At 39.8% G+C, this 15,153-nt stretch overlaps 1 protein-coding gene across 1 annotated transcript in view; it reads right to left on the bottom strand.

Annotated features, from left to right (window-relative positions):
- Positions 1 to 15,153, bottom strand: part of AK9 (adenylate kinase 9) — a 130,710-nt gene that overhangs the window by 72,363 nt on the left and 43,194 nt on the right. Inside the window, exons 12-16 of the mRNA XM_047769141.1 lie at positions 9,267 to 9,411; positions 7,608 to 7,682; positions 5,089 to 5,169; positions 3,247 to 3,395; positions 770 to 926 (exon numbers count right to left, since the gene is read on the bottom strand). Coding sequence (XP_047625097.1) covers positions 770 to 926; positions 3,247 to 3,395; positions 5,089 to 5,169; positions 7,608 to 7,682; positions 9,267 to 9,411 — 607 coding nt within the window. The remainder of the gene's footprint in view (positions 1 to 769; positions 927 to 3,246; positions 3,396 to 5,088; positions 5,170 to 7,607; positions 7,683 to 9,266; positions 9,412 to 15,153) is intronic.

The raw sequence follows: 15,153 nt of genomic DNA on the forward strand, positions 1-15,153 counted from the left end.
AACTCCTTTTTAACAGGTATATATAGGCTTGATATAAATAACTAAAACATAAAAAAGGTAGTATAGTATGTTCTCCCCCTGGAGATTATCTCTTGAAATGTATTTCCTTAAGAGGCAAAATGACAATATTCTTGGCCCCCTCATCAAAGATTAGTTGACTGTATATGTGTGAGTTTATTTCTGGGCTCTTTCTATTCTGTCCCATTGGTTTGTGTGTGTGTATTTCTGGCCAGACCATACTGTTTTGATTAGCTTTATATGAAGTGATCAAATAATTAAAATTTAGTTCTGTTCTCGTTACATACTTAGTATTTCCCATTTGAGGTGAAGGAGGACTAATAGATAGTTTTGCCCTCAGCCTTACATATTTTTCATTTAGAAGTTATAGTGCTGGAGTTCCCGTCGTGGCGCAGTGGTTAACGAATCCGACTAGGAACCATGAGGTTGCGGGTTCGGTCCCTGCCCTTGCTCAGTGGGTTAAGGATCCGGCGTTGTAGAAGTTATAGTGCTGACTGGGATGGGGGGTGTTAAATTCTCAGCTCCAAAGAATAATTATAAGGGCCTGCTGGAACATCCAGTGATCCAACACACTATCTGTGGCCACCTACTCAGTACCTGCGTACCTTTTGGGTACCTCTCTAGGTCACGAAGAGACTGCTGGGGTGGTATTTGGGGAGGTAGAAGAGACTTTTCCATTTTAGACTTTAACTAAAAATACTATCAGCAATAAAAACAACACTTTAAATCGATATGATAAATATTTGCCAACCATTGTTTCCTGTGTCTAATAAACAGATGACTAAATCAGGTAGAATTCCTTTGTCGACCAAGGCCATCCACAGTTCTCTCGTAGTAGGGAAGTTGTCCAGAATCCATCCTCCATATTTGGGGGCACCATAAAACCTATTCTTGTTTTCTTCAACTACCTGTGAAAAATAACACACTAACATTACCATCCTAGCTGCACAGGTCAAGGATGGTAGCATGAGACATCACTTTCGTGGATCTTAACAACGTGTCTTTTGAGCTTTTGACTTTCAGAAGAAAAAAAAAAAGATCATGTCATCAGTTTGCATGATGTCTATTAGTAGGAAACCTATTTTTTTTTTGTCTTTTTGCTATTTCTTGGGCCGCTCCTGTGGCATATGGAGGTTCCCAGGCTAGGGGTCTAATCACAGCTATAGCCAACGGCCTATGCCAGAGCCACAGCAATGCGGGATCCGAGCCGCGTCTGCAACCTACACCACAGCTCACGGCAACGCCGGATCGTTAACCCACTGAGCAAGGGCAGGGACCGAACCTGCAACCTCATGGTTCCTAGTTGGATTCGTTAACCACTGCGCCACGACGGGAACTCCAGGAAACCTATTTTTAAGAAGTAGGTGACAAGCAGGACAGTGTCCTACACTGGTCTCAGTCCTCTTGAAAAGACAATCTGCTATGAGCTTTGGGGTTAAAAATCTCATGTGATTTAAACTCCCCTACAATCCCAGAGTCACAGTTTACCATCTAATGACATGACACATATTCCCGTATCAGAAGTGTTTTAATAGTACTCTCAGTAGATTTATATCCTCCAGAATAAACTCTGGGAAGAACAGCACAAATGATCAGGGAAGGGTTAGGATGAGACCCTTGCTTGGATGTCTTCTGCACTGGGATGCTGTGACTCACCTCCCAGGCAAAGATGATGGCCTTGACCTCCATGAAATTCCTGTATTTTACACATACCTACTTTCCACTCAGCACATGATAGTTAATTGCCCCCACGTGACTGGAAGCTGCTTAAAAGAAAGAGCCGTGTTTCACATCCCAGGCTCTAGCACAGTACAGGGCAGACAGTAGGTGCTTAGAATGTTTCTGAAGGAGAAAACTGATGACAGAACAACCTGAAGAAGTGCAGAAGTTGAACGATCTCTTTGGAAGCTCAGAGAGGGATAGCAACTCGTCCTGGGTACAGCCTGGGGCTTGAGGATTTCACCCAATGAGACTGGTTCTATCCTCTCAGAGCATATTTTTTTTCTTCTCATGATTTTATTTTTTTTGAAGTTTTATTGAGGTAGAGTTAATTTACAAGGATGTGATAATTTGTGCTGTACAACAAAGTGACCCAGTCATACATATACACATAATCCATTCGCTCTGATTCTTCTCCCACACAGATTATCACAGAATACTGGGTAGAGTTCCCTGTGCCATACAGCAGGTCCCTGTTGGCCAATCATTCCATATACCTCAGTGCGAATATGCTACTCCCAAACCCCTAGTCCGTCCCTCCCACACCCCCTTCCCCTTTGGTGGCCATAAGTTTTTCAAAGTCATGATTTTAAATTACATCATTTTCAAATCACAGAGAAATAAAGAAGTTCATTGAGAACGAAACACAACTGATTTGTTCTCTTTGGCTTTTGTTCTGAATGCTTACCCCAAGTCTCTGTGCAAAACAGACCCATGTGGTCTTTATAAGCCTTCTGATTCACTATCAGTAGGACAGAGTATCTGAGACCATATTGTCTCCTTAGGTTGGAAAATCACTGGTATGTCCATTTATCTCCCCTGTGAGCACATGTTTGATGTGGCTGGGTAAAACTAGTTAGCCATGGGACAAAATTTGCCTTGGTTTACAACTAATTAGCTCATAGACAAAAAAAAATCTGGAGTTCCTGTCGTGGCTCAGTGGTTAACAAATCTGATTAGGAACCATGAGGTTGTGGGTTCGATCCCTGGCCTTGCTCAGTAGGTTAAGAATCTGGCATTGCTGTTGCCGTGAGCTGTGGTGTAGGTCGCAGACGTGGCTCAGATCCCACGTTGCTGTGGCTCTGGCGTAGGGCGGTGGCTACAGCTCCAATTAGACCCCTAGCCTGGAAACCCCCATATGCTGTGGGTGCCACCCTAGAAAAGGCAAAAAAAAAAAAAGATAAAAAAATCTAACTTTGGTACTTGCGTCATGTGCACCCATCTTTTAACCAACTGGACTGAATTAAAGACAATAAAAGTTAATGAAAAATTGTCAAGCTATGAAATTACGTTGCACAATTGCTGATAACTGTTGAAAATATAAGCAGCTGTTCACTGGGGTACATTACACATAGTAAGTAGGGTTGATTATAAAATGTACATGAGATTGAAGGCTACAGATTTCAGCACTGTCATGTGGGGTTCTAAAATAACTGTACATATACTAGGTTAACATCTTCGTAGTTACTGTGGAATAAATGATAAAAATTAAGAGCCTGGATTTCTTACCTCTTGGAGGACTTCATCTAAGATTTCAGCATATTTTTCATGTGGCTGTTCAAAGTTCATACTCTTTGCCATTTGGACTGTCTCCTTTACTATGGAAAGAACTTCTGGATGATCTGCAGTTACCTCTTCTATTGCAGATTCTATTACATCTAAAGTAAAACAAATCAACAAACCAATGTCATTAATAATTTTAGTAAACAATGCTATTTGCAATAGAACATGATTTTAAATACCTAACCTAAGAAGTACTATCTTGTGTTACTGCAGCACATGTCAGAAAGAGGGAGAAAGTCAGGAATTGCTAAATATCACAGCAGTGGCTTAAAGCCAGTGTATCAGAATGCAAGTGGATGGCAAGGAAAAAACTCCATGCCTGCAGGAGTCAAAACTCAGGTAGCCAGGGAGAAGAGGTAGGAATCAAAGGCTTCCAGGGGATCAAGATAAAACATGGGCATTGAAATGAGTCAGAAAACAAGATACATACTTCCAATTATAAGCATGAGACTGCATGGGACAGTAAGTAGCAAGCTGGAGAGGATGGAAGAAAAGGTGGGATAGGCTGGTTTTTCAAGTGTTACACTGATCCTTGCCTCATTGTGTGCCAAATGCTCCCTTACATGGCTGAGTTGGCTCACAGGCTCTATCATGATGTAAACATTCATCTACTCTTCTAATAGAGCAGGAGACTGGCAGCTGCACCTGACTCCTTTACCTCTGCTTTTCCAGTAGTGCTTCTTTTTTCTTTCTTTCTTGCTTTTTTTTTTTTTTTTTTTTTTTGTCATTCTAGGGCTGCACCCGCAGCATATGGAGGTTCCCAGGCTAGGGGTCTAATAGGAGCTACGACGCCACAACCACAGCAACACCAGATCCAAGCTGCATCTGCGACCTACACCACAGCTCACGACAAGTCTGGATCCTTAACCCATTGAGCGAGGCCAGGAATCAAACCCGAAACCTCATGGTTCCTAGATGGATTTGTTTCCGCTGCGCCATGATGGGAACTCCTCTGGTAGTGCTTCTTAAATTGCTCCAAGGCACCATTCATCAGGGTCTCCTGTCAGAGCCCAATTGATCCACACCCGCCCCCCACCAAAATCCCAAAAGACTTTTGAAGAGCAGCTGCCTGTTTCTCTCCCTGCCATGAAGTGAGAAGTCTGTTCTCAGGGATGGGGAGAGGCAGCTGTTCCTAAATGGCCAGAGTGGAAGAGACAAGAACCCAAGATTTTCTCAAAGCCTGGGAAAGGAGATGTGAGGAGTCAGAAATAGCTAGGCAAAGATACTAAATGTGCTAGAAGCTGCTAGCTGTCTACCCAATAAATATCTAGACTCCTTTTCCTTAGTAACAGAACCCTGAAGTTGTCAGGGTAAGCAATGTGTCCAGCTAAAAATACTACATCTCCCACTTTCCCTTATAGTTTAGATGGCAGTAGATAAGATGCAAGGAGAATTTTTTCCCCTGAGTCTTCCTTTTTTCTCTTTAAAGAGGAATAACTCAGCTGGGTAGAACGTCAGTTTTGTCCCTTGTCTTTTCCCTCTTCCTGCTAGGCACACTGATACGATGGCTGGCACATCAGCAACCATCTTGTGAATTATTATGGCAGCCACATGCCAGGAATGGCAGAAGAGAAAAATAGATCTCTTATCTTCTCAATACTCTTGTTCACCAAAAACAATATATCACATGTTCTTTTTCTGTATTCTTGCATGTCTAAATGTTCATATTAGGGGATATTAATAATACTTTTTAAAAAACTACATGTCTCCTTCAAATTTTTGAAGGAACTATTTGAGACTTTTAGATCCACAATCTAAAAGAAACAAATTATCCACATATCAATTTACCTTTGGGTGAATCCAACTTTACATCTCGACTAGAGTCTTCCTGACTTCTAAGTGCAAATGTTTCACTTGTTTCTTTTTCATCTGTGAATAAAACAATATTAACATCTAAAGAACAGTATTAAAACTGTAGGTGATTCCCAAAGAAGACTGTGGTATAGGCCCAGGGATCCAGGACTCATGTTTCCAATTTCTTTTTTTTTTTTAGGGCCACACCCGTGGCATATGGAGGTTCCAGGCTAAGAGTCGAATCAGAGCTGTAGCTGCCAGCCATGGCCACAGCAACATGGGATCCGAGCCACATCTGCAGTCTACACACAGCTGACAGCAATGCCAGATCCTTAACCTACTAAGTGAGGCCAGGGATTAAACCTGCGTCCTCATGGATGCTGGTTGGGTTCGTTAAGCACTGAGCCATGACAGGAACTCCATGTTCCCAGTATCTTAAAAATTTTTTTAAAAAGCTATAATAATAAAATAAGCAAACTATATATCAGCAGTAGAAAATAAATATAACAACTTAACCTTTGACAAAACCAAGTGTAATTTCAGGTAAATTGAAAAAAAAATCAAATTTTCCCTTCCTGAGGTAACTAACAGACTCTTGGCTCCACGAGGTACAGGCTGTGCTTATTTCAGACACAGGGAGTGAGGGTGCTTTTACCAGGGTGCACAGGCAGCGTGTTATCCCTTCAGCAGTGGGTAGAGGCATGATGACTGCTTCTACTTTGGACAGCCTCCCGCCCTGCTCTGAGGGCACAGATAGTATTTGGGAGGGGCCGTCTTTGTGCACATACTGGTGCTGGGAACTCTGCAGCAGCAGAGATGGGGTGCCCAGACACCCCTTGGCCAAAATTTTAATGTCCAGGTCCTTCTGCGAAGAGAGGGAGAGGTTGTGTGTGTGTGTGTGTGCGCGTGCGCGTGTGTGTGCGTGTGCGCGCGCACACATGGAAAAGAGTCATTCATAAATTTCTGACAGTGTCCTGTTTGACTCCTGCTAGGCTTGAAATAAACACCAGGCAAGCATAATCTGTCTGAATCAGGAGGAGGAATCCAATAAAAAAGATCAGCCCTACGTTATGTAACACAATCAATTATAGATGCAATTAAAAACTAAATATGAAAAGGTTGGACCAACTTTAAAAAAAAGAATATGAAGATATACTAAATCTCTGGTTGAGAGGAAGACTTTTTAAACCTGAACATTAATGGGAGACATCAACGAAAGAAAGCAGTTATTTAACTATGAAAATGTGGAAAATTCCTCCACTTCAAAAACAGCAAGATGATTTAAAAAACAAAGAGCCCAATTCTGCGAAAAATATGAAAAAAAGAGTGATGAATATAGGAAGCTTATGTAGATACCATATAACTGACACAATAATTTAGAAAAAATGGGCAAAAGGCAAAAATGGTCACCTCAGAAAATAAAGAATATAAAAGATTAACACATATCAAAACATTAAACTTCAGAAAAAGTCAAATAAAAATTAAAATAATATTAAAAAAGATAAAATACCAAGAAAACTATGACTTGTAGTTTGAATGTTCTTGAGGGGAATATAATTTAGAACAACTTTATGCAAAGCAATTTGACTCTGTCTATAGCTTCATATTAATCAAGCTGGTGACACGCAGACAAAGCTTTATTCATTGGAAAAAAATTCACTGAAGCATTATTTGCAGCATCAAAAAGTTTAAGTTTTCAATGTAATGAACTAGTTAAAACTATTACTCTAAAACAGGAAAACTGTGCAGTAATTTTAAATAAGGGTCAAAATATTTTCTAATGGTGTTCCCTTTGTGGCTCAGTGGTTAATAAACCCAATGAGAGTCCATGAGTATGCGGGTTAGATCCCTGGCCTCACTCAGTGGGCTAAGGATCTGGCATTGCCATGAGCTATGGTGTAGGTCGCAGAGGGGGCTCGGATCCTTGCGTTGCTGTGGCTGGCCTGGGAACCTCCATATGCCTTGGGTGCAGCCCTAAAAAGCAAAAAAACAAAAAACAAAAAAAACAAAAAAAACTAGTGAAATTACATAATTAAATCTAACATTATGATAAAAAATAAAAATACTTTACATAGCATGCTCTTGATTATGTCAAAATATGAATGGAAAAGTTTTATAAGGATAAATAGCACTAAATGATAACATTTCACAGCTAAAACTCTGGGTTTATGATGCTCTGATTCCAACCCATTAAAGGAAGCAGGGAGCTTAAAAAAAAGAATTTATTATTGTATGATAATGATTGTGTCATGTTTGAAAACATACAAAAAAATTTGGGGGGATTCTAATTGTGTTGACCTGCTGGATTCTGTTTTCCTCCCCATCCTAGTAAATCTATTTCTGTTCTACAGCTGTTCAGCTTAAATCTAATAAGAGAGAAGTGAACTCTTTTTCTCCTAAAGTTTCCAATGCGGGGAGTTGTAATTTTAAGCCTCACTGTAAACATGATACAATATGAAATAAATGGAAATAAGATCCACAAACATGGCATTAGTAGCCCATTTTGTTACCACCTTTATCATCTGATGTCCTTCTGGCTTCCTCACTGTCCTCTAAGGAGCTTTCTCTTCGGGATTCAAGAGTGAACACTGCAGTGAAAGAATAAGAAGCTTTGTCAGCTAATCTGTTTATATTGTGAAAGATTTAGTCAATAACATTAGCAATATTTTCTTTACCACCTTCATCAAGGGATGACAGCAACTTTTCTATACTTTTATGTGCAGCAATTAGGAACTCATTTTCCTTCCTTTCAAATTCTCTGAGGGTCTTCTGAAGTTGACTGGTTTGAAAGATAGGAACTGGCTGTGTTAGCAAAAGGTAGCTGGGAGTAGGGAGACAGCCTTGAGTGTGTGGGTTCTGACTCAGTCAGTGTGGCTTTGGTGACTCATTTGATGTCTCTGTCTCAATTTCTACTGGGCAAGATGAGGGTCATTAAGTCAAAAACATCACTGCAACATTACATGAGATAATGGATGTAAACATTGAACTGAGAAGACGCTTGGCACACAGGAAGCCTACTCCATATTACTTGCCATCCTCTGTATTATTATACGATTTTCTATGTTAAAAAACCCCAGGATTCTCCATTGACCACATTTTCTTAAGAATACATTGGAGTAAAATGCCCTAGCAAAAATATCCCAACTTTTTAAATGTTTAAGAAGGGTTAACTTTATTGTCAGAGTTACTTAGTGATTTTGGAAAAGAGACTTAGGTTTGCAGCATATGAGAGAGATCATCTATTTCTACAATCCTGTGAGAGAAGGCAATTTGTGGAAAGCTTTAAAAACTGTGGTTTTGGAGTTCCCATTGTGGCTCAGCAGTAACAAACATGACTGGTATCCATGAGGATGTGGGGTGGATCCCTAGCCTCACTCAGTGGGTCAAGGATCCATCATTGCAGTGAGTTGTGGTGTAGGTCGCAGATGCAGCTCAGATCCCATGTTGCTGTGGCCGTGGTACAGGCTGGCAGCTGCAGTTCTGATTCGACCCCTAGCCTGGGAACTTCCATATGCCTTGGGGGTGGCCCTAAAAAAAACAACCCCCAAACCAAAGACCAATAAAACTGTGGTTTCATGCCACAATTTGATGTGAAAGGAATCACCATAAACTCCAAGAAACACCACAGATCACAGTTCATTCTCCAGGAACCCTACTGGCTTCCCTTCTTGATCCAGGTTTCAGTTAAATGTTCCCTCTTCAGAGAGGTCTTTCCCAGTCATCCTAACACTCCAGGGTCCCTACCCCAATCACTGCCTGCCCCATTACTGTGTTATATATATTTTTTGTTTACTTTTTTGTCTTTTTAGGGACGCACCCACGGCATATGGAAGTTCCCAGGCTAGGGGTCAAATCAGAGTTACAGCTGCCAGCCTACACCACAGCAACATGGGATCTGAGCCTCGTCTGCAACACCAGATCCCAACAGGGTCAGGGCCAGGGGTCGAACAGCAGGGCGAGGAATTGAACCCGCATCCTCATGGATACTAGTAAGGTTCATTACCACTGAGCCACAGTGGAAACTCCTACATTCATTTCTTCGGCCACCTGAGAGGCTGCCATGTGCAAGATGCCAAGGATATCAAGACAAGCAAACCAAGTCCTTGCCCTCAGGTAACCAGGCTTAATTGTTGACCTAAGCTTAAAACACACATTTTAAAGAAACAGTTCACCTTGTTTTTTAGCTTGTAGTTCTGTAAGAAGGCGTTCTTTTACAGTTTTAATGGCTGCTTCAGTGGCCTCAGCTATAGAGTTTTTGATTAACATTTCAAGGGCTTTATCAAAACGTGGTCGAACCAATTTATCGTAGTCAACTACCTGCAAAGAATATTTTAGAAAGCCAACATAAGCACGTTACTGTAAATATGAAACACACTGGTCATCTATATTTATTTATATAGCTACATCTGTCTACCTCAAAAATCTTAATACTGCTTGAGGTATTCTATTTTCAGAATTCACTGATTTTCTGAGTACTTGCTTTCATAGACATGCAGTCATATTTTTCATGTGGGATTATATATTTATATATGTATGATCGTGTAATATATATTCAAATTACATACATATTTTAAAAATCAACATTTTATGTATGATCTACATATAATAAAAGGCACCCATTTTAAGTAGAGTTGAATGACTTTTTACAAACATATACATACAACAACCTCAGTCAAGACATAGAACTTTTTTTGGTTTTGCTGCAGCTGTGGCATGTGGGAGTTCCTGGGTCAGGGGCTGAACTCAGGCTACAGCAGTGACCCAAGCCACTGTGGTGACAATGCCGGATTCTTAACCCACTGTGCCACAAGGGCATCCTAGATAAAGAACATTTACATGATGCCCAAAAGTTCCCTCATCCTCCTTTATACTCAGTCCCTGGCCCTTGACAACGACTTTGTTTTCTATCACTATAAATTTTATTTTTTCTAGAATTTCATATAAATGGAATTGTATGGTACATAATCTTTTCTGAGCTTTTCTCCCTTAGCATAATGTTTTTGAGATTCATCTATGTAACTGTATATGTAAGTTATCTATTCCTTTTTATTGTTGAATAGTATTATTTAAGAAAATACCATAATTTTTAATCAATTCATCATGGACATTTGAGTTGTTTCCAGTTTGGGCTATTATCAATAAAGTAGCAATGAATATTTATGGGGAAGTCTTTGTGTGGACATATGTTTTCATTTCTATTGGATAAATACCTAGGGGCAGAATTACTGGGTCATATGATAACTGTTTGTTTGACTTTATAATAAATCACCAAACTGTTTCCAGAGTAGTTGAAATTACTTCATATTCCTAGCAATTTTCCTAGGTGAAAATTAGTTATTTGATCTCATCACTAATACTCGGTTTTGTGAATCGTTCACATTTTAGCCACTCTAGTTTGTGTGAAATCTCATCGCAGTGCTTTTGGGGTTTTTTTTTTTTTTTTGGTTTGTTTGTTTGTTTGTTTGTTTAGGGCCACACCCATGGCATAGGTAAGTCCTCAGGCTAGGGGTCAAATCAGAGCTGTGGCCGCTGGCCTACACCACAGCCAGCGCAACACCAGATCCTAGCCGCGTCTGTGACCTACACCACAGCTCAGGGTGACACCAGATCCTTAACCCACTGAGGCCAGGGATCCAACCCACATCCTCATGGATCCTAGTCAGGTTCATTACCACTGAGCCACAATTGGAACTCCTCATTGCAGTTTACAATTTACATTTCCTCTAATCACTAACAATTTTGAACTTTTTTTTTTTTTTTGTCTTTTTGCCTTTTCTAGGGCCGCTCCCATGGCATGTGGAGATTCCCAGGCTAGGGGTCTAATCAGAGTTGTAGTCGCCAGCCTATGCCAGAGCCACAGCAACACGGGATCCGAGCCAAGTCTGCAACCTACACCACAGCTCTCAGCAACGGCAACACCGGATCCTTAACCCACTGAGCAAGGCCAGGGACTGAACCCGAAACTTCATGGTTCCCAGTCGGATTCATTAACCACTGAGCCACAACAGGAACTCCTGAATTTCTTTTTATGGTCATTCACTTACCCTCTGTTTTTGAGTGTATGTTCGACTTCCGTCTATTTAAAAAATTAGGTTAGAATTATATATATATTTTGAATATAAGTCCTTTGTTGGGTAGATAATATACTTAATATTGAATGTTAGGGTGTTAGATTTCTATATGCCTTTTAAATTTAAATAACATTTCTATAATTCTAGATTCCATTTCGCTTTTCCTTCAGTATGCTTACTTTACTTCATGCCAATAAAATACATTGACACCATCATTTTTTAATGGGTGCACAGTATTGTATTACATGAATATATTACAACTTATTTAACTAAAACACCAATTTAATTGATTAATTTATTTTATTTATTTTTGTCTTTTTTTGGGCCACACCTGCGGCATATGGAGGTTCCCAGGCTAGGGGTCCAATCAGAGCCGTATCTGCAGCCTACACCACAGCTCATGGCAACGCCAGATCCTTAACCCACTGAGCGAGGCCAGGTATTGAACCCCCATCCTTATGGATGCTAGCTGGGTTCATTAACCACTGGGCCATGACGGGAACTCCACCAATAGTATATATTTACATATATGTGATTTTGCCATTATAAACTGAGTTTTGAAGATCATTGTTATGTATGTATCTTTGACAGTTCCTTCAGAAAAATATGTAGTTCAAAAGATATGCATACATTTTAGGCTTTTATACATAGTTCCAATTGCTATCCCTAATGGTTATACTCTAACCAGCAGTGTATGAGAATGTATCTTCCCAATCCTAGCCACTCAGCAACACTGGGTGTTAATGGTGATTTTTCAACAGTGGGATTGACATGACCTATCTCTGGATGTTTTGGCCTCTCTCTGGTTATCAAGGTGATATCCCTTTCTAAGGTTTAATGGCTATTTGGATGAATTATTTTGTGAATTGTCTGTTTGCTTTTTCCACTATGCCTTTTACATATTAATTTCTAAAAACTCCTTACTTTTAAAATTATAATTCTTTTGTCTGACACATACTGTGATGATTTTAAAATGTGACCACAAATTCTTTTTATTTTTATTTTATAATTTTTTATAATGATTTTTATTTTTTCCATTATAGTTGGTTCACAGTGTTCTGTCAATTTCACATATTCTTTCATAATCCTTTCTTCAAGAGGTGAAGTCCAATTCCCCTCTTCCTTAGTGTAGGCAGGACTTAATCACCTGCTTTAAATGAATACAGTATGGTGCATTTTTCCTGTAAAAAGTAAAATGGCAAGCCACAGAATGGTAGAAAATATTCATAATTCTTATAATCAAAAAAGAATTTGTATGTAGACAACACAGGGAACTACTAACAATAATGTGCAAAAAAGTTAAAAATGGGGAAGAGACTTGAACAAATACTTCGAAAAGAAAATAACTAAACATGAAAAAATGTTGAAACTTGTCATCATGGAAACACAAATTAAAACCACAATGAGATATATCCACTGAGAATGGCTAAAATTAGAAAGACTGACCATGGTAAAAGTTGACAGGAACTTTCATACACTGTTGATAGGATAGTAAATTGGTAGAACTAGTTTTGAAAATAGTTTGGCATTATCGGCACAACCTGAAAGTGTACATATACTTTATATCTTAGATATACCTTGAAACTATATAAAGACATGCATGTGTGCACCAAGAGACAAGCATAAGAATGTTTATAGAATATTACTCACACTTCCCCAAACTGGAATCAATCCAAGTTTTAACACTCAAATGGATAAATAAATCTAATATAAATTCAATCGATAAAACACAATAAAATGAATAAAGTATAGCTATATTTAACAATTTGCATAAATATCACAACTATAATGGTAGGTGAAAGAAGCCAGGCACAAAGAACATAAATTAAGTCTAGAATGTTAAAAAAAAAATATGCATCTGGAGTGGATAAGCAACGAGATCCTGCTGTACAGCACAGGAAACTATATCTAGTCATTTATAATGGAACATGATAGAGGATAATGTGAGAAAAAGAATATATATACATGTGTGATTGGGTCACTATGCTGTACAGTAGAAATCTGACAGAACACTGTAAACCAACTATAATGGAAAAAATAAAAATCATTACAAAATTTTTAAAAATTAAAAAATTTAAAAATATGCAAAACTAACTATGGTACTTGAATGCATATTTACACGGTAAAATCATAAAAGTACAGAAGTGAATACCACAAAGTTCAGGGCAACGGTTACCCCTGTAGAAGGAGTAAGAGGACTGATATTGGAAAGAGGCACGAGGGGGCTTCTCAGGTGCTGGGGTTCCATATTTGACCTGGGGGATGGTTATATGGGGGTTTGTTTTGTGATGATTCAGTGATCTTCACTTTTCTGTATATTTGTCATATTTTACCATAAAAAAGTTAAAAGTAGAAAATGTCACCCCTGTGTTTAAAAGAATTCAGTAGCATTTGGAACCCATCCAAATTCCTTCCCAGGGCCTGCTTGTCTGCCTGCATCTTTAGCCATCTCTCCTTGTGCCGTTCCTCCTTTCACACGCCAGGCTCCAGCCACACTGGCCACTGGCTTTCATATAATTCCTTTACATTTCAATCCCTCATCAAATGCTTTGGTTCTGTCTTCAAATTATATCCCAGACCCGCCCCCTTCTTACCACCTCTATCGCTATGACTCTGGTCTAAGCTAAATGTTTGTTTGTTTGTTGTCTTTTCTAGGGCTGCACCCGAGGCATATGGAGGTTCCCAGGCTAGGGGTCTAATCAGAGCTGTAGCCACCGGCCTACACCACAGCCACAGCAACACAGGATCTGAGCAGCGTCTGACCTACACCACAGCTCACAACAACGCCAGATCCTTAACCCATTGAGTGAGGCCAGGGATCATTTCCACTGAGCCATGACGGGAACTCCTCAGTTTTTTCTTCTAACTAAATTTTGTTTTAGATTTTACTTAACACTTGAGTAGCTCCTGTGGGCCAGTTGTTTTACTGAGTGCTTAGAATGCTAAGTTTAATAAGACATGGTTGCTACATTTAGCAAGCTCACACTAACCTGAAACAGGACTAGATATTTTCTTTGATCAGTTTTCCCTAAAACTGTCCAATAAATGAATATTTATGAACCTCCTACTATGTGCCACCATGCTAGATGCTTGGCTAAGAGATGAGAATAACATGGTGTGCCCTTAAATGTAAGATGCTTAAAAACTGGAGGTAGGGAGCTAGGTCGATTCAATTCAGTTCAGTCTAATTCAATTCAGGTTAACTTAATGCTGCTATTTAGTGAAAATAGTCCTAAGTATGCAGTAGGAAGCCACGCCTGCATAAGGGCAGAATGGGCCAGTAGTGTTCTGGGCAGTGAGAGCAGCTGTCTTTTCTGTCCTTCACTGCTAACATCTGATGTCAGTAACCTGCCAGAGTCACACGATATTAACACTGGAATCTGACCACTTTATACCTTGAGACCTCATGTTACTGTCTGCCTCAAACATCTTTCTCTACCTCTTTATATAGTTTGTTTCAAGTATCTTTTGGATAGTTGCTATGTCTCAGGTGGATGATAGGCACTTTCTTCTGTTTTCTTTGATATAGTTTTAGATATCTGACTGCCTCTTAGAAACTATAATGGCCCGTATTTCCAGTTAGAACAGATCATAGAAATAAATGAGGATCATTTTTACCTAGCAGTAGTCATTTCCTGGAGTTCTCGTGACTCAGCAGTTAACAAACCCAACTAGCATACATGAGGACACAGGTTCGATCCCTGGCCTCGCTCAGTGGGTTAAGGATCCAGGGTTGCCATGAGCTGTGGCGTAGGTCACAGATGAGGCTGGGATCCTGCATTGCTGTGGCTGTGGCATGGGCCAGCGGCTGCAGCTCTGATTTGACCCCTAGCCTGGGATCCTCCATATGTTGTGGGTGTGGCCCTAAAAAGACACCTCCCCCCAAAAAAAAGTTGTTTCCTATTTCAGCCTGATCATGCTTTGTGATAAAACCATACTTGCTGTTCTCCTAAACTTAACCCTAATTTAACCCTACTGACCTTCCTTT

This window comes from Phacochoerus africanus, chromosome 2 (assembly GCF_016906955.1).
Source record: "Phacochoerus africanus isolate WHEZ1 chromosome 2, ROS_Pafr_v1, whole genome shotgun sequence".
Lineage (NCBI taxonomy): Eukaryota > Metazoa > Chordata > Mammalia > Artiodactyla > Suidae > Phacochoerus > Phacochoerus africanus.